The sequence below is a fragment of the Salmo salar genome, chromosome 16 (assembly GCF_965601325.2).
Source record: "Salmo salar chromosome 16, fSalSal1, whole genome shotgun sequence".
NCBI lineage: Eukaryota > Metazoa > Chordata > Actinopteri > Salmoniformes > Salmonidae > Salmo > Salmo salar.
The window spans coordinates 77,005,001-77,031,507 of record NC_138306.1 but is presented as its reverse complement, the minus strand read 5'-3'; the positions used below and the strand labels follow the sequence as shown (position 1 = coordinate 77,031,507).

Genomic DNA, 26,507 nt, shown 5'->3' with positions numbered 1-26,507 from the left:
TGGCATAGATCTAGGACCAGCTTACCATCACCTTAAAAACCATTAAGGGGGAACACAAAACTGACCTAAGATCAATGTCTAGGGGCATCTTAGTACATCCTACTCTGAGGGAGTCACCCCCCACAGATCACTATGGAGATGAGGGAGGGGCATTCTAATAATGACTGGGCGCCCTTCCTACCTACTGTATGAGTGACTGAATGGCTTGCGATGTCAAACTAGGGTGTTCCTGAGTCAGACAATAGGAGACAAGAACAACTGGGCCCCACCTTACTTGACAGAAGGGGTACATTAATCTGCAATGAGGATAGAATACGAGCTGTCATAAACAGTAATGACAGCTTATGTCAGCTTATAACCAGTTTATGTGGGCTCTGGTGAACTATGTGGGGAATAGGGTTTTTATTTTACAATCAGCTACCTGTCGTTTTTACACATTATACAATACATAGGGAATAGGGTGTATTTTACTGTCAGGCATCTGTGTCTGTCTGGTTTCCAGTGGCCCTGGCGTCTTTTGTCATCACAATGGGCAAAAATGTGGCTACAGGGCCATTTAGTTGTGTGGAGGTCCGTGAATGCCATCGTTGTCACATGACCAGTCTCAGCCATCGTTGTCACATGACCAGTCTCAGACATCTCGCACAAAGAGACCAACCATCCCTTTTATCACCCCATGAACCCCTTCCCTCCACTTTACCCCCATAGGCTGTGTGTGCATGTGTGCATAAACTTTGGACCATAGACAGAGTGACTGAGTATGAGCTCTGCCCCAGGCCTAAATGGCATTAATGATTACATAAGCAATAAGCATAGTGAGCCTACCAGTACCACAGCCAACTGGAGTAATTCTCCTACTGGCATAGGGTTCCCGCCTTGGGAAGGGAAGCAACATGCTGCTGTTACGAATATTATTTATTTAGATAGAAAGAATTTAGATAGTAAAGTGTCAGCGGCAGCACACTGAATCTTCCCATGACATTGACCTTGAACATGTCTGAACATGTTAAACAAAGTGGACACCAAACATCAGCATCAGCATGCCACTGTGCCATGCAAAAACTTCCCGACATCCCTGATCTTGTGAAAGTCTTCGTACACCACCTAGTGGCCAAGGGGAAAACGCAGCCACGTTGAATACCTCACGTCAACGGTGCGCGCGCAGTCATCGCCATTTTGAGTTACAGCCGCACTTCGCTGGCTGATGACTGTAAGGAAGCACGATTTCTTCGTTTCTGAAATATTTCTGCGCATTCAAAGATATAATTACTGGATACATATTGTGAGGGATTTATTTCGCTCTAAGTATGGCTCACCGAAATCTGAAACAGGTCAACATTCAAAACAACGCACCGTCGCCGAAACCTCAGCAGCAGCAGCAGTACCACCAGCAGCAGCACACAAAGCGCAACATGGACTCTCCAGGCATGGAGCGAAGGCCGAATGTTGCGGATGGGAAAACCCCACCACCAAAGCCGCCGACGGCTGCCAGCCCTGCGGCAGAGGGGGAGGGTGAAGCCGGAGAGTCGCAGGAGATGACTCTGGATATAAAGAGTTTCAGGAGACCCGGGGAGAAAACCTTCACGCAGCGATGTAGGTTGTTCATCGGTAACCTCCCGACAGACCTCACGGAGGATGAGTTCAAAAAGCTGTTTTCCAAGTATGGCGAGGCTAACGAGGTGTTTATCAACCGAGACCGAGGATTCGGCTTCATTCGACTGGTAAGACTGCGTTTTAGAGTAATCAGTAATATCTAACTTCGTGGTGAAGGAAACTCCTTTTGAATGTTGGACTTTAGGCCGCGTTAGTATCGATAGCCATCCGTTTCCCCTCGTTAGTTAGCTACTATTTATTACACAGGCGGATGGGTCTGCCTGACCAGTTGTTAAGCCTACTCCCCCACCTGAAACCATTCATTTCTTGATACATTTTACATTACATTTTAGTCATTTAACAAACGCCCTTATCCAGAGCGACTTACAGTAGTGAATGCATACATTTCATTTCATACATTACTTTTCTGTGCTGGCCCCCCGTGGGAATCGAACCCACAACCCTGGTTTTGCAAACACCATGCTCTACCAACTGAGCTACAGGGAAGGTTAATGGATACGTTGGGTCTCTTTGAAACATGCTTGACTAGATAATGGTAACACTGTCTAGTAACACTATCTAGGTGGCAATTCTCATGAATCAATCAAGAGTGCATTAAAAAACGTTTGAAAGTTTGCTATCAGCAGAGCCTAACCTTTGACCTGGTATTCTAGGAAACCAGGACGCTGGCGGAGATTGCCAAGGCAGAGCTGGACGGCACAGTGCTGGGGAACCGACCTATCCGGATCCGCTTTGCCACGCACGGCTCCGCCCTCACGGTGCGGAACCTTTCCCCTGTGGTCTCCAACGAGCTCCTTGAGGAGGCCTTCTCGGAGTTCGGCCCCGTGGAAAGGGCTATCGTTGTGGTGGACGACCGTGGAAGGCCCACGGGGAAGGGCTTTGTGGAGTTTGCCAACAAACCTTCTGCTCGTAAAGCCCTGGATCGCTGTGCTGACGGGGCGCTGCTGCTCACCACGTAAGACAACCAACGACTGCATTTACTTAGTTACCTGGTTTACGAAATAACCCAAACGCGCCAAATCAATTCCAAGCATAGTTTGTGATAACTCCCATCTCACCGTGTTGTCTCCAGGTCTCCTCGGCCTGCCATAGTGGAACCCACCGAGCAGCTGGATGAAGAGGATGGACTCCCAGAGAAGTTGCTGGTGAAATCTGTACACTACCACAAGTACGTTATACACATGATGTCCTATTGGGAGTTTTACTCTCTGTACCAGTCTTGACAACAGGAGTTCTTTATCATAACCAGTATGAATTTGTTGATTTATTCACTTGCCTGTCGGTGTGTGTGCGCACCGTTCCACTTTCCTAATAGTCTCCCTGCAGGTGTTAGTCCAGCCACTAACCCCTCTCCTCCCTGTCTCTCCAGGGAGAGGGAGCACCCCCCGCGGTTTGCCCAGCCGGGGACATTTGAGTTTGAGTACTCGTCCCGCTGGAAGGCCCTGGACGAGATGGAAAAGCAGCAGAGAGACCAGGTTGAGCGCAACATCCGAGAGGCCAAGGAGAAGCTGGAGCAAGAGATGGAGGCCGCCAAGCACGAGCATCAGCTCATGATGATGAGACAAGGTACACACACTGAGAGGAACCTCTCACACACACTGAGGAAGACGCTCACTTTTCAAGGACAAAGTTAACATGTTACCTTTTGTGTCGTGCACATATTCAACATTAGCAGACATAGCCATAGGCCTACTTCAAGTGTTGTCAGAAACTGTCACGTGTGAATACAAAAAAAACATTAATACCAAGCCAACCCCTTTCTCTCAGACCTGATGTAATACCAAGCCGACCCCTTTCTCTCAGACCTGATGTAATACCAAGCCAACCCCTTTCTCTCAGACCTGATGTAATACCAAGCCGACCCCTTTCTCTCAGACCTGATGTAATACCAAGCCAACCCCTTTCTCTCAGACCTGATGTAATACCAAGCCAACCCATCTTAGACCTGATGTAATACCAAGCCTACCCCTTTCTCTCAGACCTGATGTAATACCAAGCCGACCCCTTTCTCTCAGACCTGATGTAATACCAAGCCAACCCCTTTCTCTCAGACCTGATGTAATACCAAGCCTACCCCTTTCTCTCAGACCTGATGTAATACCAAGCCAACCCATCTTAGACCTGATGTAATACCAAGCCGACCCCTTTCTCTCAGACCTGATGTAATACCAAGCCGACCCCTTTCTCTCAGACCCGATGTAATACCAAGCCTACCCCTTTCTCTCAGACCTGATGTAATACCAAGCCTACCCCTTTCTCTCAGACCTGATGTAATACCAAGCCAACCCCTTTCTCTCAGACCTGATGTAATACCAAGCCAACCCATATTTCTCTCCCATCTTCTCTTTCTCAGACCTGATGAGGCGTCAAGAGGAGCTGAGACGTCTGGAGGAGCTTCGCAACCAGGAGCTGCAGAAACGCAAGAATATAGAGATGAGGTACGTGTGTGTACCTCCCACTCTATTTTCTACTCGTCACGAGGAGAGTCAGAGGTGTGTGTCTTAAACGTTCTCTCCTGTTTGTAGACATGAGGAGAGGCGTAGGCAGGAGGAGGAGATGATGCAGCGCCATCGAGAGCAGGAAGAGATGAGACGCCAGCCGGACAGCTTCAAGCCAAACTATGCGGACAGCGTGAGTTCACCGGACAGACACACAAACATGCACACACAAAGGCCAGACCGGTTCAAGCCTAACTTCATGAAGAGTGTGAATTCACTTGGAGAACACACACACACAGCCAACATAGACCTTCACATCAGTACAGTCAGTATCACTCATTTCTAGGTTTTTGAATACACAAACTATCACACTTTTTAACATTTTCTTCGATTCAGAGAAGCAGTGTTCACACACTTTCATTCACATGATTCTGCTGATGGTCTGCGTTTTATATGGGGATTTTGAGAACATTCTCGGATATGCTAGGGATTTTTAGGGTCCATCGATCATGTTGTTGGGTGCTGAGAAAAGAGGCCTAACAGTCCTACTGCTCTACGTCACACTGATGATGATCAAGCATACTAGGGATGGGCACGGTTAATTAAATACCCGGATATCCGACCAAATGTTAGTATTCAATTACTTGAGTGTAATTCTTTTTGATTTATTTATTTAGACCTATTTTAACGATGAAAAGGCTTTGTCTATATTACGTCACCCTTGTGACATTTTTTTATCTACAAAGAAATACCAGGACATTTGAAATTCTTAATTGAATTAAACATCAAACCTTTGAATGTAGTTTCTATAGCGGTGCGTTGTGCTACTGCTGGGTATTTAGCCCTTCAGGCTGCCCCAACTCGGTGTGCCATTTTCCCCACCTCAAATAGCAATTACAGGCACTCCCTTGACAGAGTTTCCACAATACCTGACACAGATCAATGCAAAACACTCACCAGAAAACCTTTTTTTGTAGCAGAATCAGTTCTATCGCGGCGAAAATCAGACTTCTCTTTCGCTGTTGCTGTTAGCCAAACTACCGGAAACGCAGCATCTCCACTGTTTACCTCTGCCATGTGCATGTGCATTTTTCCACTATCCGGATATCTGGGAAATATAAGTGATGATATTATTTGAATAGTAAAATAATTTTCAATACCCATTCCTAAAGCATCCCAGAATGCTGCCTTTTTTTCTTTTCAAATAGTGTCCCATATCACTATAGGAGCATGTCTTTTCTAGGTAGCTACAGATTAACATAGTGTACCGTAGTCCTGTGTGTGAAAGCCTAATAAAAATGTATTTTGGGTTGGTCTAGTTTAGGGTAGCCTACTACCTATTTAGTGCTATTTCTTATCCAAGTAGCATGTCACAATACCAACAGGGCTCTAGGTTTGGTTTTGGTATCTTCCAAAGACTTTAGCTTGAAAGACACAAACCTGATCTGAAATTGACCTCAAGCCGCTATTCATTCTCCTTCTGACGGGACTGATAGGTGTAAGCAGTGATCGCTCAATCTAACCCTCCAATGGGCTTAGGGTAGCAGCTGACGGCCACCATCTTGTTTACACCCATCTGGTCTCTTCAGATCTGCTAAAACAAAAAGAGAAAGGCCGAGGGGTTTTCATATTGGTTCATCGTTGTTTTACTGTGGTTTTCAGGGTGTATTTTTCTCACCAAACTGATGTCCAGCAGTAGCAGCCCTTCTAAGCAGTGTATCCACAATATTAGCTTCACAGCTAGCGACATAAAACACCATGTAGCTGTCCCACGTTATACGTTTATCATCAATTCAAATGTCTGCTGTATTTACCTGGGTTTTCAACACCTATTTCACTAAAGTAGTATGGGAGAGGGACACCTGCTAGAACAAAATACTGCTCTATCTCTGCTGAGTTTTCTGAAGTAATCTAGATCCTGTAACCGACAGCTTGGCTTTTTTGTGGGAACGTTAAGAGGGGAGAGGCTAATGATTGACAGACCCTTTCACCACAATGCTCATTTGTGATGCTTGAGTGTGTTCCAGATGAGAGTCCTCAATACTTCTAAGTTTTTCTATGAAGGCGATAGGGAAGCTTGAAAGTCACAGAATCTGTAAAAATTATATTGGCATGTCTGGAAATGGCCAATGTGCAAAGGCTGTGTCCTTTGGTCTCTTCACTTTATCTAATCACTTGACAAAAACACACAGGCAAAGAGTTGAGGAATCTGTCATCAGCTTTTTTTTTAGGTGGATTTTAATGTCATTCATTTCAGGCCTAAGTCTTGGTCCCAATTTTCAGTACTTCAATAGTCTCCAGTCAACTTTTTCATCATTGCAACTCTGTGATCATGGGTTGGGAAACATACTGACATTCTCAGGAAACATGTGTTTATCTACCTAGCCCTTAGTGCACTTGTATTACTGCATGCCTGTGGATGTGATGTGTCTTATGATGTTGCTGCATAATAACTTTTCTTCTCTGTTTCTATTGTGTGTTGAGAGGCCGTAGAGAAAGAGGACCGGCTGGAAATATCGTACAAAGCACCCTCTGCTGTTACAGCCAACCTTACACTACTCTTAGCATGAACTCTTGCTCCTATGCAACAGTTACAACTCCTACAGCTTAACCCAAAACAACCTGCATAAGGATTACCATAGATCTATTGTCGTTACCCTTTACCATTAGTCTTGGGGGGATGTTAGACTGGCGGCAGTCTTTAGAACATGCTCGCAAGCCTCACACATTTACGAACAACACGTATACCTAACACACTTTTTGCCTCCCTCCTTTTACATTTACATTTTAGTAATTTAGCAGACGCTCTCATCCAGAGCGACTTAGTGCATTCATCGTAAGAAAGCTAGGTGAGACAACCACATATCAGTCGTAGTAGGTACATTTTTCCTCAATTAAAGTAGTGATCAGCAATGTCAGTGCTAGTAGGAAAAGACGAGTGCAAGTTTATTTTTTTAAATGATGCTCAATCCCCCAACTTACTGCGCTATCGACCGAGGAATAAAAACCAAAAAGGGTGGTTGAATAGAAGTCCATAAGACAAGGCTGAACTACAACTTAGAAGTCAGAAGTGTCTGGCAATAATATAACTTTTAAAGATCTATCAATTGGGCACCACTTTGTATTTAATGTGTCCCGTCATTCAGAGTGCCAAAGTTGTGCTCGTGTAAAACATCCACAGGATTACAGTACAGTATATGTAGGCCTACTATTATTAGTGGCACTAGCAAAAGTCCTCACTTTAAATATTGTAAAAAAACAGACTTATAGTTATTATTATTTAGCACGCTACTCTAACACCGGTTCAGATAGAAATACCATTCAAACTTTAAAATGTGTAGACTGGTCTGGGTTAAGTTGCTTGCATATAGTTTATTTCAGAGCATATATGCCAATTTAAAAAAATAAAATAAATGTACCCCCTTTTCTCCCCAATTTCGATCTTAACTCATCGCTGCAACTCCCCAACGGTCTCTGGAGGCGAAGGTTGAGTCATGCGTCCTCTGAAACATTACCTGCCAAACCGCGCTTCTTAACATCCGCCAGCTGAACCCGGAAGCCAGGCGCACCAATGTGTTGGAGGAAACACCGTTCACTTGACGACCAGGGTCAGCCTGCAGGCGCCCGGCCCACCACAAGGAGTCGCTAGAGCGCGATGAGCCAAATGAAGCTCCCCCTGTCAAACACTCCCCCTAACCTGGACGATGCTGGGCCAATTGTGCGCCGCCCTATGGGATTCCCGATCACGGACGGTTATGTGATACAGCCCGGGATCGAACCCGGGTCTGTAGTGACACCTCTAGCACTACGATGTAGTGCCTTAGACCGCTGCGCCACTCGGGAGGCCCTGCATATATACTTTTTAAATTATTAAACTTTTTGTCCTTCTTAAAAAACTTTGTATAACAATGTGACTTTTTACACATCAGCTACTTTGACCACTTTCCCAACAATTTAAACACAACTTAGAGGACATGAAATATTGGTCTTCTGAAATCGGAAAGGAATTATCTTCTAACAATCAAACTATACAGCTGTTTTAGGAACCGCATCAACTACTATCTCTTCACTTTTACAAACTTTTGACGAGTTTCATAAAAGCTTAGTGTATGAAATCTTTAGTCTGCTTTTCAAATCTGAAATCAGAACAGCAATATCAAATTATAACACTTACTCCAGCTAACCCATGGTCTACCTATCTAAAACAGTCACTACTGCAACGTAGGCTACTGCTACTAGTACTTCTGGGATACTTACTACTACCTAGTCTCCCACTGAAGCCTTCTATTCACTATTTATAAATCATCCACGCCCTCTACGACACCAGACTTACATTTTCAACACTAACAAACTTCTACCACTAGGTGTAACATATTCCTCTCCCCTAATTATAGCCTAAAACGTTTCTAATTCCTTATGAGTAAAAGTGTTGTAGTCTGAGTGTATTTACTGTATTTGTGAAGAAATATGTGATCGAACTCCCCCACACGCCAAAGTATTAAGGTTTTTATAGTTGTCTATCATAGTATGGGCTTTGGTAGTATGGGCTTATCAGACTAGATATTTTAACATTTAACTTTGGCTATAAATCTTCACTTCACTTAAGTAAAATGTTTTACATTTCTTCAACTACCACAAAAATACTTTCAAAGACCTAAAGCAAGTCCCACAATTTTTTGTTAATTGATAATTACCTTCAAGTTACTTTTTAAGATAAAAAAATTATGTTTTAGTAGTACTGCATACTGTACTTTAGAGAGTATTTATCCATAAACATTTGTGTGGAAATTGTTCCAGGCAAAATACCTATATCGGATATTCTGATCAATACTCAAGATTTAATTCCAACAAATACTGTACATTTTGTTTTGTTTCTCGTTTAACAGTTCTCGTTCTTTTTCTTTTAAAGTTTCTTGCATTTAATTAACTCAACATTATAAATTACAAACCTTTGTAATACTGTCACGAGTCATGTTAATTAACATGACATTTTAATATCCCATACTGCACTTACCTCTGTACTCAACAGAGACGAGAGTGTGTGTGAGAATTTGTTGCCGCGTGTGTGTGTGTGTGTGTGTGTGTGTGTGTGTGTGTGTGTGTGTGTGTGTGTGTGTGTGTGTGTGTGTGTGTGTGTGTGTGTGTACTTAAACTACTTCATGTGCTTGTCTTGATGGAGTGTTGTGTGCAAGCATGTGTGATGGAAGTGTTCGATCTTCAATGTGGAACATTTGCATTGATATTCCAGGTAAGTATATTCAGGTGGAGCTGTAACTATATAACTAGAACACAATTTGTCCCACAAAAGATGAGTGAATGCAACTGGTGAAGGATTTTTAGTGTCCATCCCTCATTAACTATTTAAATGTAACATGATTTGAAATATAGTATATTAATATGGAATATATCATATATGTACTATTTACCCATGTTTACTTTGTTTTAGCTGGCCAGTTTAAAATTCACAGGAAACTCAGATTTTACAACATATATCTTAAGACATTTTGGACTAGGAGGTGTATTCTGTGGTTCTGCAATGTTTAGAATGTTGCTGGTAGAAATGCAATGTGTAGAGCTGACACTGTTCTCTATTACACGTTACAGAGCATGTCTGTTCTAAACAATGCTTTTCTATCTGTAACGCTTCTGACTTGGACAATATAACGTAGCACACAGGACTATACTGTGTGTATCATATTTGTATGATGGTGTGAGTGAGCGAGTTGGGAGGATGAGTGTACTTGCATATTATTTGTGTCTGCGAGTGTGTGGGGGGGGGTTGAGTGATAATGTGTACTTACGTGTGAGTGTGTGGGGGCATGTTTATTGCATGTCCTTTATGATAAGATATTCTATGTGAGTGTGTGAGAGGGGAGGTCAGTGTTGTTAATGTGTGTGCTTTGTACAGCTTCATTTGTGGGTTTGTGTAGCGTACATATATATTTTTGTGTACTAATGTTTAGGTCGTCTGAACATCAATGTGTGGAGGGGATTTGGGGATTTATCTACTTTCAATCTTTTCTCTTGCATATTTATCAGTAACCCTTATTCCTCTATTAGGCTGAAATTACCACAACAAGGTCACTTCAGTGTTTGATCAACTTTGGACTAAATCCATGTTATATTTTGGCTTGTCCCATATTAAGTTATATACTCATCACATACGGACCAATATTGACCTTTTTAGATGGACCTTGAGAATCCATACTGGACACATAAGTAGCTTGTTAAGCAAACCTAGGAAGATGTTCATTCCGTATGTACTCCTCTCTCACTACATTCTTACATATCCAATACAGTATCATTCCACACACAGCTTTTGTAACTCCTCCTTCAGGACTTCTTCTATCACCGTTGGGAGAACATTATTAGCCTTATTCCCTGGCTGTTGCTTATATATCTGTGTGACTGTTGTGATGTGTGAGGAATCATCCTACACATGTCCTAATGGTCCTAGTAGTTATTGTCCACAAGGTTTACGGGTGCACCACTCTTCTTCACTTCTTCCAGAGAGAACAGGAAATGAGAATGGGTGAACTGGGCCCTCGTGGAGCCATTAATATGGGAGGTAGGGTCATAACGATGACTCAGCACTGACTGGTCCATGAACAACCATAAACTACCCCCTCCCCCTTTCGGTGTCTACAGATCTAAAGGAACTGGGAAGGTGTTGGCCATATGGCTAGGTTTGTGAAATTCTGGGAACTTTCTCAATTCCCAGGGACTGGGATTCCTGGAAAGCCTGGGAATTTGGGGAAAGTTACTGGAGTTTTGCCGCCCTAGCCATAAGGCAGAAGTTCCCCTAAGCCCATTGGAAGGCTAGGTGGAGCCACCGCCATATTGTGTGCACCTGGCTAGTTCCTTCAGGTCGGCAGACATTAAAGGGCTAGGAGCAGGGCTAGGGATATATTGTGAGGCTCTGAACGGGATGGGCTGTGTGAGGCTCATGGTGGCTCCTTCACCACTTCATGAATGTAACCCGGGGCTGCACATCACCTACATACTGTGTGTACTGAAGTACTAATACTACTGGGGGGAAAATGCTCATGTGGCGTAGTCCGAGAACATGCTAATTATGTTTTTGTGTCACTGATTAGATGTGAGTGAGAGTGACTAGGGTGTAAGTGTGTTTTGGGGGATTGTGAGACTGAAATAATTGTGGAGGGGTTAAAGCTATCCATCACTGCAAATGATTTCTGTCATGGAATTGTTTAGAGAACCAAAAAAATGTGTATGACTAAATGGTGTAACTCAGTTTTAATACATGTACAGAATTATCCTCTTTCCTGACAAGTAATGATGGTCATGCCTTTTTTTTCATGAAAAAGGAGTTTTGCAGTCGATCTGAGATTGACTTTCATTTCAGTCATGGGATTTCTTTTGTTTTTACCCCTGATTTGAGTGTGGAGAAACTGAGTACATGAATTCGTAGAAAGTCATGTCTACTTTTTTTTGTGTGAATTTTCCATGACTTCACTGCTATGAGCTTTTTTGTTATCAGGTCATTTGTTATTTAGTCAACTGGTTGAAGGAAACCATTGTTTTCTTTAGTCCTTAATGTATTATGTAACTTCACTTTTGCTCTTTCTACAGACCTACTTATTTATCGTGCCACACATGTGGAAGGTTACCTGATTCGAACAATAGATGAGGCCCAAACCGAACCTACATTTCTAGCATGAGGGTTTTTAGCAAACATTTTGTATCAGCAGTAGCCACCAATCCCAACACTTGGTAAACGTTCTTATCTACAAGCTTAGAATAAACCTATCCCTTTGTTTGTATTTACATTTTATGTGTGTGTATGTTTACTACTTACAAACATAATGGTGTGTGTTGTTCAATGAGATGGTGGATTATTCTTTTTTTGGGGGGGGGGGGCTTTTTGCAGTATCATTTCTGTGTACATATACCATCTAGGAAAGTTGATCATCTGTTCATTTCTAGCAGTGTGGGTGGGGTCAATTCATAACTAATACAGCTCTGTCTCATTTAGGACCTAGAAAGCATAATGAACTCTTTACTCGTGTTTCCATTAGTAGTTGATGCAACATTTTCTATCTTTTTTAGTTAAATGACTTGTCATCCTGCTGATGCTTTTACAGTGTTCTCAAAGACCTGTATCGTATGGCTGTGAATGCTGTGAATGGGCTTTGGGATTTGGGTCCGGGGTTGAATATCTGGCAATGGTGATGTGCAGTCACGGTTTTTAACCTAGAAGCAGAGCTGGGTGATGGCGTTCTTTCGCCTGAAATCGGAAATTCATCCAGATTATCTGAGGGCCTCTCGCAGCTTGTCCCACATTGCTATTTTACTGTAATGGAAGTGTTACTCTGTTGATTGAATGGTATGATACACTGCTCCTGATCCCAATGACATGTAGCTAGTCTGTTGTAGGCATCTATCTGCTAACGTTGGATTTTGGTTGTTCCGCTTATATATTAATACAACTTGACCAATTTTAAGGCATAACCTAATGATTACAGGTGCTGTAGACTGTTAACCTGCCATATGAAATCATCAACAAATGATGTACGTTTTTAAGTCTTTTTTTATATATACTAAACCAAAAAATTTGCGTAACATGCAACAATTTCAAATATTTAACTGAGTTACAGTTCATAGAAGGAAATCAGTCAATTAAAAAATTCATTAGGCCCCCAGCTCATGTAACATGGGACCAACATTTTACATGTTGTGTTAATTTTTATTCAGTGTACATATCGATATGGATATCTCACCACAGACTAACAAAATTTGATATGTTTTCAATTGTGTACCAATATTGACTTATTTTTCCCTATCAAACTAGGAAACAAAACATTTGACACCTACATAATTGGCATTGCTTGTGTGACCAACAACCAACGTTAGCTAGCTCTGTCAGCCCTGAGAGATTTTTACACCACTCTACAACAACAAACAGTACACACGGGGTGTGGTGGGTGGGGTTTACTTCCAGTGTGACCAAACGATGCTACGTTGTTTTGCGTGTAGATGGGTTTAACCCCGCCTCTGTTGCTGGGGCCAGTGTAAACCAGGGACCCCCTCAAATGATGGGCATAGGCATGAGCGGAAGGGCCGGCGCCATGGGCCCCGAGGGAACTCCAAACATGGGCGCACCAAACATGATGCCAGACAATGGAGCCATGGTAATGTATGCGCTAAGATGGGCGCTTACTCTCAACCTCTCAATTTCTCTCTCAATAACTTCCTCTCCTTAACCTGCTCAACCCTTGGTACTGAATAGAAACTGCAGTGTATTGTTTTCAGGTTTTAACCAGTGGTGAGAGGAGATGCCAGAGGCTATTTAGATGCTGCTTATGGACATTACATTCCAAGGTGTTTTGCCAGTAACTTTGATTTTAATAGTTGATAATACATATATCTTGTCCAGCTGGTCTTTTCTGGCATCTTTTCCCTTACCATTGCGATATCTTTATTCATAATATCGTAGTATCTCGTGGTGGTGATTAGCAAATTGAGGTTAAAATAATAACATTTACTCCCCTGACTTCACTGTTCACATGAGGTTAGTGTGGGTTAGGAAAGGGATTCTCATAGCTTAAATCAGCTCTGCACCCATAACTAATGGATTGATTCCTCTCTCCCTCTTCTGACTCTGCCCGGAACTCCTCTGCTTGCCTACTTTGACGTTCGGAACGCCTTCTCATTGCCTCGCCAAAACGAACATTGTTATTGAATATCCCTCCCATCTGATTCTTCTGCATCTGGACTGCTCATAATCTCCACCAAACCTATCCCTTTATACTGTAGCTGCGCAACGATAGGTTCCCCCAGGGGGCTCCTAATCAGATTGGTTCGTCCCCCATGAGTGGCCGTCCAGGTGTCGAGTCCCCTCAGCAGCAACAGGCAGTGGGGGCAGGGCTTATGGGGGCAGGGCCTGGGCCTGCAGTGGGGGGGCCAGCAAGCTTCGGGAGGGGAATCCCCGTTGTGGGAAACTATGAAGGGCCTAACAACAAACGTCGCAGATACTGATTGTGTTATTATGTTTACATTTTTTTCAACGGTGTACCCCAAGGCTCAATCTTTGGATCTCTTGCTTTTCCTTTCTCATTATGTAAAATAACTGATTTATTTTCTCGTCAAATGTTTTTCTTTTAATTTGGGCTGATTATTTCCCTCAGCTTCTTCATGTGTCCCGAATGTTGACTGAGGGGGAGGGGGGACTTTTTTATATCACAAGCCAGGCCCAATGTTGATGCAAAAACACAAATCTTCAATGTTGGCCGCCAAAGGCCAATATCAACTGCGATGTATCTTGATGTAGTCAGGTCTGTAGGTGAGGTTTAGGCCAATATTAACTGTGATGTATCTTGATGTAGGCAGGTCTGTAGATGGCTTATAAACTTCTGTATGATGTCGTTTCTTGCTTTTTGCTTTGTATCCTATCCTCCTGTTTTTGTTGTTTTCAGTAGTTCCTAGTAACAATAAGTGAAGACCTGCATTGCCTCTGCAATGGTTAGCTTGCTTTGATTTCCTCCCATCCATGGAATGCATTTCAGGTACAGTGCATCCTGTAGTAGTTGTTTGGCTAACTGCAATAAAACTGTGAAATGCCATTTTGTGAATACTAAGTTGATTGAAGTAAAAAAAAAAAAAAAACGATTTTGTAGCCTCTCTCTCTTGCCTTTTTAGATATTTGGGATTTTCTCACCCTTGTTTCAAGTATTGTGAACTCAAATGAATCTCTTAATTTTTCAGAGCAGAGAGCCAAAATGATGTCCGTGTAAAACATACACACCCTTATGTTGTCACCCAGAGTCACATTTGTTTATTTGCAAGCTATAGCACACGATATTTTACAAAGCTAGGTTTTAAAGGACCATAGAGTTTAGTCTGCTTCATGTTTTCTTTTTTGCCAAGGAAAATCTGGTATCGTAGTATTGTGATACTGGTATTGATACTGGTATTGGTACATCACTATTGGGTGTAATTGATCCTCAACCAGGCAAAATACCTATATTGGATATTCTGATCAATACATTAAGAGTTTAATTTGAACCAATAGGCTACTCTACATTTTGTTACTCATTTCTCATTCTTTTTCTGTATATTTAAAGTTTCTTGCATTTAATCTTTTGTAATATTGTTATGTTAATTAACATGACATTTGAATATCCCATACTCGTGCACTTACCTCTGTACTCAAGAGCGAGAGAATTTGTGTTGCCGTGTGTGTGTGTAGTAACATAGTAAAATCATGTGCTTGTCTTGAGTGAGTGTTTTGTGCAAGCATGTGTGATGAGTGTTTTGTGATCTTCAATGTGTAACATTTGCATTATATTCCAGGTAAGTATTTTCAGGTGGAGCTGTAACTACACTACATGACAGTATGTGGACACCTCATCAAACATCTCATTCGAAAATCATGGGCATTAATATGGAGTTGGTCACCCCTTTGCTGCTATAACTGCTTCTGGGAAGGCTTTCCACTAGATGTTGGAACATTGCTGCGGGGAATTGCATCCATTCAGCCACGAGCATTAGTGAGGTCGGGCACTGATGTTGGGCGATTAGGCCTGGCTCACAGTCGGCGTTCCAATTCATCCCGAAGGTGTTCGATGGGATTGATGTCAGGGCTGTGCAGGCCAGTCAAGTTTTTCACACCGATCTCGACAAACCATTTATGTATGGACCTCGCTTCATGCACAGGGACATTGTCATGCTGAAACAGTAAAGGGCCTTCCCCAAATGTATTTATTTTGATTAAATATCCAAAACATACAATATACTTGCAGTGAAGCCGCTCAGCAACTACACCATACCAGTCATCCAACAGACTCCCATTCAGAGCGACACACAGAAGCATCCAGGGTCAACGCCCTGCTCAAGGGCATGTCAACAGATCTCCCATAAGGCCAAAAACAGGGATCCAAACCCGCCTAGCCCGAACCATGAAAAACAGTCTGACCATTGTTCCTCGTCCACCAAACTTTACAATTGGCTCTATGCATTGGGGCAGGTAGTGTTCTCCTGGCATCCGCCAAACCCAGATTCGTCCGTCAGACTGCCAGATGGTGAAGTGTGATTCATCACTATAGAGAAAGCGTTTCCACTGCTCCAGAGTCCAATGGCGGCGAGCTTTACACCACTCCAGCCAATGCTTGGCATTGCGCATGGTGATCTTAGGCTTTTGTGTGGCTGCTCGTCCATGGAAACCCATTTCATGAAGCTCCCGGCGAACAGTTTGGAACTCAGTAGTGAGTGTTGCAACCGATGACAGGCAATTTCTACATGCTTCAGCACTCTGCGGTCCCGTTCTGGGAGCTTGTGTGACCTACCACTTTGTTGCTCCTAGACATTTCCACTTCACAATAACAGCACTTACTGGGGGCAGACATTTGACAAACTAACTTGTTGGAAAGGTGGCATCCTATGATGGTGCCACGTTGAAAGTCACTGAGCTCTTCAGTAAGGCCATTCTACTACCAATGTTTGTCTATGGAGATTGCATGTGTGTGTGCTCGATTTTATACACCTGTCAGCAATGGGTGTGGCTGAAATAGCCAAATCCACTAATTTGAAGGGGTGTCCAAATACTTTTGTGTGTGTAAATATGTATGTGTGTCTATAACTTGAACACCGATAAACCCACTACAGATGAGTGAATGCAACTGGTGAAGGAATTCGTTTAGTGTCCATCCCTCATTAAGTATTTGAATGTAACTCATGATTTTGAATATAGTATGTATGTTTAATTTGTGTTAGCTGGACAGTTTTTTTTTTATTCAGAAGAAACTCATATCTTGCAACATCTTAAGACATTGAATTTAGATTTTTGGACTAGGTGTATTCTGTGGTGCTGCAATGTTTAGAATGTTGCTGATAGAAATGTAATGTGTAGAGCTGACACTGTTCTCTATTACATGTTACAGAATGTCTGTTCTAAACAATGCTTTTCTATCTGTACCTCTTCTGACTTTGACAATATAATGTAGCATACAGGACTATGCTGTGTGTGTATTTGTATGATTGAGCGAATGGGGAGGATGTGTTGAGTGATAATGACGTGCACTTACGTGTTTGCGAGGGAGTGGGGGCAGATTTAATGGCATGTCCTTCAACAAGATGATTTGTGATTTTAGTAGTCTTATGTCAGACTGACTGCAGGAATGTCCACCAGAACTGTTGCCAGATAAATTAATGTTCATTTCTCTACCATAAGCCAACTCCATTTTAGAGAATTTGACAGTACGTCCAACCGGCCTCACAACCGCAGACCATGTGTGATCACGCCAGCCCAGGACCTCCACATCCGGCTTCTTCACCTGCAGGATTGTCTGAGATTAGCCACCCGGATAGCTGATAAAAGTGTGGGTTTGCACAACCGAAGAATTTCTGCACAAGCTCATCTGCATGCTCGTCATTCTCACCAGGGTCTTGACCTGATTGCAGTTCTGCCTCGTATCAAATCAAAGTTTATTTGTCACGTGCGCTGAATACAACCGGTGTAGACCTTACTTACAGGCTCTAACCAATAGTGCAAAAAAGGTATTAGGTGAACAATAGGTAGGTAAAGAAATAAAACAGTAAAAAGACAGGCTACATACATACATACATACAGTTAGTCAGGCTGATTGAGGTAGTATGTACATGTAGATATGGTTAAAGTGACTGCATAAATGATGAACAGAGAGTAGCAGTAGCGTAAAAGAGGGGGTGGTGGGTGGGACACCATGCAGATAGCCCGGTTAGCCAATGTGCGGGAGCACTGGTTGGTCTGCCCAATTGAGGTAGTATGTACATGAATGTATAGTTAAAGTGACTATACATATATGAATAAACAGAGAGTAGCAGCAGCGTAAAAGAGGGGTTGGGGGGGCACACAATGCAAATATTCCGGGTAACCATTTGATTACCTGTTCAGGAGTCTTATGGCTTGGGGGTAAAAACTGTTGAGAAGCCTTTTTGTCCTAGACTTGGCACTCCGGTACCGCTTGCCATGCGGTAGTAGAGAGAACAGTCTATGACTGGGGTGGCTGGGGTCTTTGACAATTTTTAGGGCCTTCCTCTGACACCGCCTGGTGTAGAGGTCCTGGATGGCAGGCAGCTTAGCCCCAGTGATGTACTGGGCCGTACGCATTACCCTCTGTAGTGCCTTGCGGTCAGAGGCCGAGCAATTGCCATACCAGGCAGTGATGCAACCAGTCAGGATGCTCTCGATGTTGCAGCTGTAGAACCTATTGAGGATCTCTGGACCCATGCCAAATCTTTTTAGTTTCCTGAGGGGGAATAGGCTTTGTCGTGCCCTCTTCACGACTGTCTTGGTGTGTTTGGACCATTCTAGTTTGTTGTTGATGTGGACACCAAGGAACTTGAAGCTCTCAACCTGCTCCACTACAGCCCCGTCGATGAGAATGGGGGCGTGCTCGGTCCTCCTTTTCCTGTAGTCCACAATCATCTCCTTAGTCTTGGTTACGTTGAGGGATAGGTTGTTGTTCTGGCATCACCCGGCCAGGTCTCTGACTTCCTCCACCTTCGATGGCCACTGGCACACTGGAAAAGTGTGCTCTTCACGGATGAATCCCGGTTTCAACTGTACTGGACAGATGGCAGACAGCATGACGTCGTGTGGGTGAGCGTTTTGCTGATGTCAACGTTGTGAACAGAGTAACCCATGGTGCCGGTGGGGTTATGGTATGGGCAGGCATAAGCTATGGACAACGAACACAATTGCATTTTATCTAATGCAATTTGAATCCACAGAGATACCGTGACGAGATCCTGAGGCCCATTGTTGTGCCATTCATCCGCCGCAATCACCTCATGTTTCAGCATGATAATGCACACTCCATATCGCAAGGATCTGTACACAATTCCTGGAAGCTGAAAATGTCCCAGTTCTTCAATGACCTGCATATCTACCAGACGTGTCACACATTAAGCATGTTTGGGATGCTCTGGAAGTCAAGATCAACGTATACGACAGCAGGTTCCAGTTCCCGCCAATAACCAGCAACTTTGCACAGCCATTGAAGAGGAGTGGGAAAACATTCCACAGCCACAATCAACGGCCTGATCAACTCTATGCAAAGGAGATGTCACGCTGCATGAGGCAACTGGTGGTCACAGCAGATACTGACTGGTTTTCTAAACCACGCCCCTACCTATTTTATTTTTTTAAGGTGTCTGTGACCAACAGATGCATATCTGTATTCCCAGTCATGTGAAATCCATAGATAAGGGCCTAATGAATTTATTTCGATTGATTTCCTTATGAACTGTAACTCAAGTCTTTGGAATTGTTGCATGTTGTTTTATATTGTTCAGTGTAATTTGGCCCCCAAAAATGTCTCAACAGAATGAAACATAACTAGTTTAAACCTTCACAAAAGTTTTGAACAGGCTTTTATTGCAGCGATTACCAACAAAGGCAGGTGCCTTCTGTAGGCCTACACAATAAAAAACAGTTCAAACTTATTTTAGCCAACAAAAATGTCTCAACAAAGAAACAAAACACTTTTTGCAATAATAATATACAATACTAAAACAAATTATAATCAATACGAAAATAATATTTTCACTATACTATACTTCGCTAATGGAGATCCTAATAAATTAAATCAAAATCCTCTAATTTTACGTCATCTTCGCAATCAATAGTAACCTAAGCTTGGGCTGTTGCGGTGACCATATTACCTCCACGCCGGCGGTCACGAGTCACGAAGGCAGTCAAATTCCACATGACCGTTTAGTCAAAATAATTAGGCTTCTCCAAGCTCTGATAGTGTTGCTGGCCATTAGTAGCCTACTGAACCTGCTAACTGCCTGCTTCTCAGCACTCTATTGTCCCTCGAATCACTCTGACATCAATGCAAATGTATTCAAATCTAATAAAACGCTCATGAACTTATGTTGTGCAACATTTCTATAGGCTATGAAATTGCGGGAGAAAACAGAGTGATGGCCGCTAATAAAAAGAGGAGGATCCCATCAGCTTTCTATAGGCTAGACCTAGTATATTTATTTCTCAACTTTCCTAATATTAAGCACATTGCTTATATTTACAACAGGAGTATAGCCCACCTGGCTGGCATGAAATAAACCACAGGGAAAAGCATCCTCCATTCGTTATTTAAGTACATAGATGACGTGTATTTTTTTCCTACTGCCCCTGTTTCAATACACGTGCATGATAATGGTCCATTCTAAATCAAAACAAATTTCACACATTATTTAGTATATGTAAAGACGAATAAATCAAGAATAGTCTGATGGGTGACAATATTAGCTTATCACTAGTGAATTATATATTATCACTTGTGAATTATGCCCAGCATATTTTATAGCCCTTAGGCCTATATGTTTTAAGGTTTGTATCACAACTAAAGTGGCCAAATAACTTCTTAAAATGAATCACATTAATCTGCTTTAAAAGGGGTGTAGAGCCTAACTGGCATACATAAGTAGCGTGTGAATTTCAAGTTTGGGGAAGATCATTTTCACTATAAAAATGCACCTTTTTAATAAAAGCATTACATGCATAATTGCATTTGCGGTCACATTTGATAATGGTGTTTTCCGCTAATGGAACATTCACGCTTATAGCCTACTACTATGTGCACAGTACTGTGCGTATAATGTGAAGAAATAGCCTAATAGGTATTAAACATTTAAAGCTGATGTTCTGATCTGTTGCATCAGCCACATTGCATAAAAGTTTTTTTTTTATGCTAGTGGTTGTATTAATTTGGGATCTATCGCATCCCACAACTGTCCCAGACGGTTTGGAATATTTATTTCTCGCACTGAATAGAATAGGTCAACTTTTGTACTATGGGGGATAGTAGATTGACATAGGCTAGTGCTTTTGCTGTTCATTTGGCCTACTCATCTTGTTGGCTGACAAAGTAAATGTGGACAGTCCTTCCCATATCTTCAATATGCGCCACGTAATTAGATAAGGACGTGTGCAGTTGCATCCCTGATGTGTCTGTCTTCACTTGTAGCCTGTAAGAAAGACCTGATCATGTGACCAAGAGCCATGTGAGTGAGAGCCGCTTCGGATTGCGCAGCACACTCAGGGAGAAGGGCACAAAGCAGCACTCCGGCCCGCAAAGGGCATGGTTTTTTTTAGGGTTCATTAGGCCACAAAGGGGATGCCGCCATGAAATTCGAGGCATTATCAAGTGCTTGTCAAATTGTGAATGAGAGACTATTGAAGTGTGTACAGCCTGTGCAAAAACAAAGCAGAGCTCATGCCTTTTCAAGTGACTTTTTTTCAAATCATCATTTGTCTCATCATGCAGCCTTACAATGTATTAAAAAGCAAAACATATAGCCCAACATTTGTAGAACAACAGGTTACATTGATAACTAAATTGAGCATAAAGGAGTACATATTTATTTGTTAACGCACTCCCTCAAATTATTGAGGAAATATATTTTGTTCAACTTTGTTCAATTGTATTCTTAATACTATGAAATAATGCCATGGAATTATAAGCAAATCTTGTCTGCTAAAGGAACTAGTGTAGCCCACAACCATTTGGCATAGCCACATCAAGGCCTAACATAAGGACAACTCAGAGTATGCTATTTTGTTCTGAAATAGACTACATTTTCTTCATATCATGCTTCTTTAGACCTGTCTAAAATAAATAATGGATTTATTGTGAAGGTGTAGGCTATGTTACATGGATTTAGACTTTTTAAAATTGTAGGCTATATGTTGAAAACAGGAGATGCTAAATGTGTTCATGTTAATTAACGGTCAATTACCTTATTTGCTTGACAATCACCGGCTGATGAAATTTCGTGACTGCCCTAGCCTAGGCCAAGTCTCCATTCACTCGCTCTCTCCGTCTCCACATCAGAAGGTACATGAGGTGAGCAGCCGGACCCAGTTTCAGCTATACATTTTATTGAGTTGCAATTGGCTGACACATAACAAGCTTGCGTAGTTGTCATCACCTCACACACACATTAAAGAGGACGGTTCCGGTCGGTAAATCAATTTCAATTGCACGTACCTGAGACCGTGACAATTATATCAGATTATATCTGAGTCAAAAGTCTGACATTTAGAACCCGCTCGGGTCCCTGGTCAGATCTCAACATTTCAGGCCTGTTGGACCTGTGAAGACGTCTATATGGAGGTGTTGTCTGTTGACATGCCACTAGTATTGATGAAATAACAGCATTTCTGTAGCCTGTTGGTATCCTAGCAGCAGGACTGACAAACACTGCTTTAGGGCCATCTGTTCCGTTTAACACAAGTCCTTACAACATACACCTGTCATTAGTATCCTGAATGAATGTTGTTTCATTGTCCTCTGTGACATGACATACTACTAATCCACTTGGTGGAACCCACTGTTCATTAGTAGAATGAAGGATGAATTTATAAGTGAGTCAATGAATGAAGGATGCTTGTCCTTCAAGTGGATATTACCTGGCGACCATCTCAAGGCCGCAGCACTGTCGGTCATTCTAAGGGGTGGGTCTGATTTGTCCTGTTTCACTGAAACATGTACCACATGGAGTTTCGTATTGCATCTGTCTGACACACACACACACACAATTGTTTTCTCAATCGATATTTATATGTTTGTCATCTACAAAACGTACACCCAGAGAGGGGGTCCCAGGATCGAGTTTGGGAAACCCTGATCTACTAAGTAAATTAACCTCATCAACCAGTACTCATCATAAGCCAATTGACATATCAATATAACGAGTAGTAATGATGGATTGCTGGCCTGTTTTACAGATAGAGGTCTGGTGTCAACAACCCCATGGGTACACAACTATGATCCTTGAAGGCAGCTGGTTTTCATCCTAGTGTAATATCAGGGGATGTATTCCGTGAGGTGAAACAGTGATCGTTTCAGATCAACATCGAAGTTAATGAGAAGAGCTGACATGATTTACTCATCTAATGACAGACAACCATATGTTACATTTTAGTCATTTAGCAGACGCTCATATCCAGAGCAACTTACAGGAGGAATTAGGGTAAGTGCCTTGTTCAAGGGCACATTGACAGATTTTTAACCGAGTCTCTTGGATTCAAACCAGCAGCCTTTTGGTTACTGGCCCAACGCTCTCACTAGGCTACCTGCTGCCCTGTTCTAATCTTTACAATGTATTTCTATCTGTAGAGGTAGTTTTCCTGGGTTGTGATAGGTCGACTGGTGTGGATGTGGTTTTAATCATGTCATTGTCTCCCTCTGTTCCCCAGGTGCACTCACTCTACATGCTGCAGATATGAGACCAGAAAACGGGTTAAAAACAACATAAACATTGCTCTTCAGTGTTACCTCATTCCAACTGTTTTTATTATGATTCCCTACAGGTAAGTGTTGATTTTTCCTCCTATTTATTCTTCAACACAGTGTTATGTCTCTTATTACAGTAAATAAAAAAATACATCTTTCAAAAACCAAAAGTGTTTGGTGCCTTATTCCTTTATTGATTGATTTCAGAGGTAATGACAAAGGAGTGTGACTTTAGTGTATGATTCTCACGCTAGTATTGTTATGCTTAGAAATTCCGTTTATTTAAACTTGTTCTCTGAATTAAGCAAGTTTTGTGTGAAATAATACTCAGGACTATGTTAGATTTGATTAGAAAGCAATAAAAAACAGGCCAAATCAACGTTGGTGTCATGGTCTTGTCTTGGGACCCTCATTGAAACTGAAAACAGCTCATACTGCTCAAAGATCACAATACCGCAACAATACCATAACTTGTGAAATCGTTGGGAATTCATTTATCCGATGCCTGTTCTGTGTCACAGATGCGACGTTATAGCAAAATAGCTGGAAATTCAGCGCAGAGAAGAGGCTACTTTTGTCTTACAGTGCATTTGGAAAGTATTCAGACCACTTGACTTTTTCCACATTTTGTTACGTTACAGCCTTATTCTAAAATGTATTACATTGTTTTCTTTCCCTCAATCTACACAGAATACCCTACAATGGCAAAGCAAAAACAGGTTTTTAGAAGTTTTTGCAAATGTTAAAATATATATATATATTTATATCACATTTACATAAGATTCAGACCCGTTACTCAGTACTTTGTTGAATCACCTTTTGGCAGTGATTACAGTGTCGAGTCTTCTTGGGTATGACGCTACAAGCTTGTCACACCTGTATTTGGGGAGTTTCTCCCATTCTCCTATGCAGATCCTCTCAAGCTCTGTCAGGTTGGATGGGGAGGGTTGATGCACAGCTATTTTCAGGTCTCTCCAGAGATGTTCAATTGGGTTCAAGTCCAGGCTCTGGCTGGGCCACTCAAGGACATTCAGAGCCTTGTGCCGAAGCCACTCCTACGTTGTCTTGGCTGTGTGCTTAGGGTCATTGTCCTGTTGAAAGGTGAACCTTCGCCCCAGTCTGAGGTCCTGAAAAACATCCCCACAGCATGATGCTGCCACCACCATGCTTCACCGTAGGGATGTTGCCAGGCCAAAGAGTTCAATCTTGGTTTCATCAGACCAGAGAATCTTGTTTCCTCATGGTCTGAGAGTCCTTTATAGGTGCCTTTTGGCCAACTCCAAGCGGGCTGTTATGTGCCTTTTACTAAGTAGTGGCTTCCGTCTGGCCACTCTACCATAAATGCCTGATTGGTGGAGTGCTGCAGAGATGGTTGTCCTTCTGGAAGGTTCTCCCATCTCCACAGACGAACTCTCAGTGATCATCGGGTTGTTGGTCACCTCCCTGACCAAGGCCCTTTTCCCCTGATTGCTCAGTTTGGCCGGGCGGCCAGCTCTAGGAAGAATCTTGGTGGTTCCAAACTTCTTCAGCGGATTTTGCGCATCAGTTTGAAAATACGTGTCATTCTATAGGTCCGTGGACAGAGCTCTTAAAAAAAAATATATCAAACCTTATTATTTATGTAGCTTAAAGGCTCATCACAAATGACCAGATCCTGACATAGGCAAGACTAAACTAACTATTCTCCATAGGTCATGACCGCGAATTTCAACGGACCGCGGCTGACTGCCCATGTAGTCATGTTGTCTAAACTCGTAGGCACTGACGCTTGTGGTGATCAGTGGCATGTTATAGAGCCTATACACAATTATGTAGGCTACAGGTTAGTCGTTAAGGTTGTAAAAATTTGGAAGTTCAAGTGACTGTCTCACTGACCTAGGCCAATTTGGACTCAGGACTGGTCACATGGCCCACTACGTTGAGTGTCAATCATCAAATCATTAGAATGAGAAACTTTTTTTTTACGAATAAATATTGATTGTTTATTCGATTAAATATGCAGATTAAAAAACATAGACGCATTTATATTTTCTGTGTTGTCTGGAAGCCACGACTATTAATTGGCCAAAACATATGGTGCACGGATCGAACCAGAACCGATATGTAAAAACTACATTTGAATAATCAAATCATTATTCCGTTTCTCGTTATTTAATATACTGCTCAAAAAAATAAAGGGAACACTTAAACAACACATCCTAGATCTGAATGAAAGAAATAATCTTATTAAATACTTTTTTCTTTACATAGTTGAATGTGCTGACAACAAAATCACACAAAAATAATCAATGGAAATCCAATTTATCAACCCATGGAGGTCTGGATTTGGAGTCGCACTCAAAATCAAAGTGGAAAACCACACTACGGGCTGATCCAACTTTGATGTAATGTCCTTAAAACAAGTCAAAATGAGGCTCAGTAGTGTGTGTGGCCTCCACGTGCCTGTATGACCTCCCTACAACGCCTGGGCATGCTCCTGATGAGGTGGCGGATGGTCTCCTGAGGGATCTCCTCCCAGACCTGGACTAAAGCATCCGCCAACTCCTGGACAGTCTGTGGTGCAACGTGGCGTTGGTGGATGGAGCGAGACATGATGTCCCAGATGTGCTCAATTGGATTCAGGTCTGGGGAACGGGCGGGCCAGTCCATAGCATCAATGCCTTCCTCTTGCAGGAACTGCTGACACACTCCAGCCACATGAGGTCTAGCATTGTCTTGCATTAGGAGGAACCCAGGGCCAACCGCACCAGCATATGGTCTCACAAGGGGTCTGAGGATCTCATCTCGGTACCTAATGGCAGTCAGGCTACCTCTGGCGAGCACATGGAGGGCTGTGCGGCCCCCCAAAGAAATGCCACCCCACACCATGACTGACTCACCGCCAAACCGGTCATGCTGGAGGATGTTGCAGGCAGTAGAACGTTCTCCACGGCGTCTCCAGACTCTGTCACGTCTGTCACGTGCTCAGTGTGAACCTGCTTTCATCTGTGAAGCGCACAGGGCGCCAGTGGCGAATTTGCCAATCTTGGTGTTCTCTGGCAAATGCCAAACGTCCTGCACGGTGTTGGGCTGTAAGCACAACCCCCACCTGTGGACGTCGCGCCCTCATACCACCCTCATGGAGTCTGTTTCTGACCGTTTGAGCAGACACATGCACATTTGTGGCCTGCTGGAGGTCATTTTGCAGGGCTCTGGCAGTGCTTCTCCTGCT

The 26,507-nt window shown here is 42.6% G+C and overlaps 1 protein-coding gene across 1 annotated transcript; it reads left to right on the top strand.

Annotated features, from left to right (window-relative positions):
• Positions 1 to 1,155: 1,155 nt before the first annotated feature.
• LOC106574719 (paraspeckle component 1) lies at positions 1,156 to 14,635 on the top strand. The gene is made up of 9 exons (XM_014150735.3): positions 1,156 to 1,721; positions 2,268 to 2,569; positions 2,687 to 2,782; positions 2,984 to 3,180; positions 3,968 to 4,052; positions 4,140 to 4,245; positions 10,563 to 10,620; positions 13,050 to 13,204; positions 13,830 to 14,635. The coding sequence occupies exons 1-9, from the start codon at positions 1,308 to 1,310 to the stop codon at positions 14,049 to 14,051; spliced, it is 1,635 nt and encodes a 544-aa protein (XP_014006210.1). The 5' UTR covers positions 1,156 to 1,307; the 3' UTR covers positions 14,052 to 14,635.
• Positions 14,636 to 26,507: the final 11,872 nt, after the last annotated feature.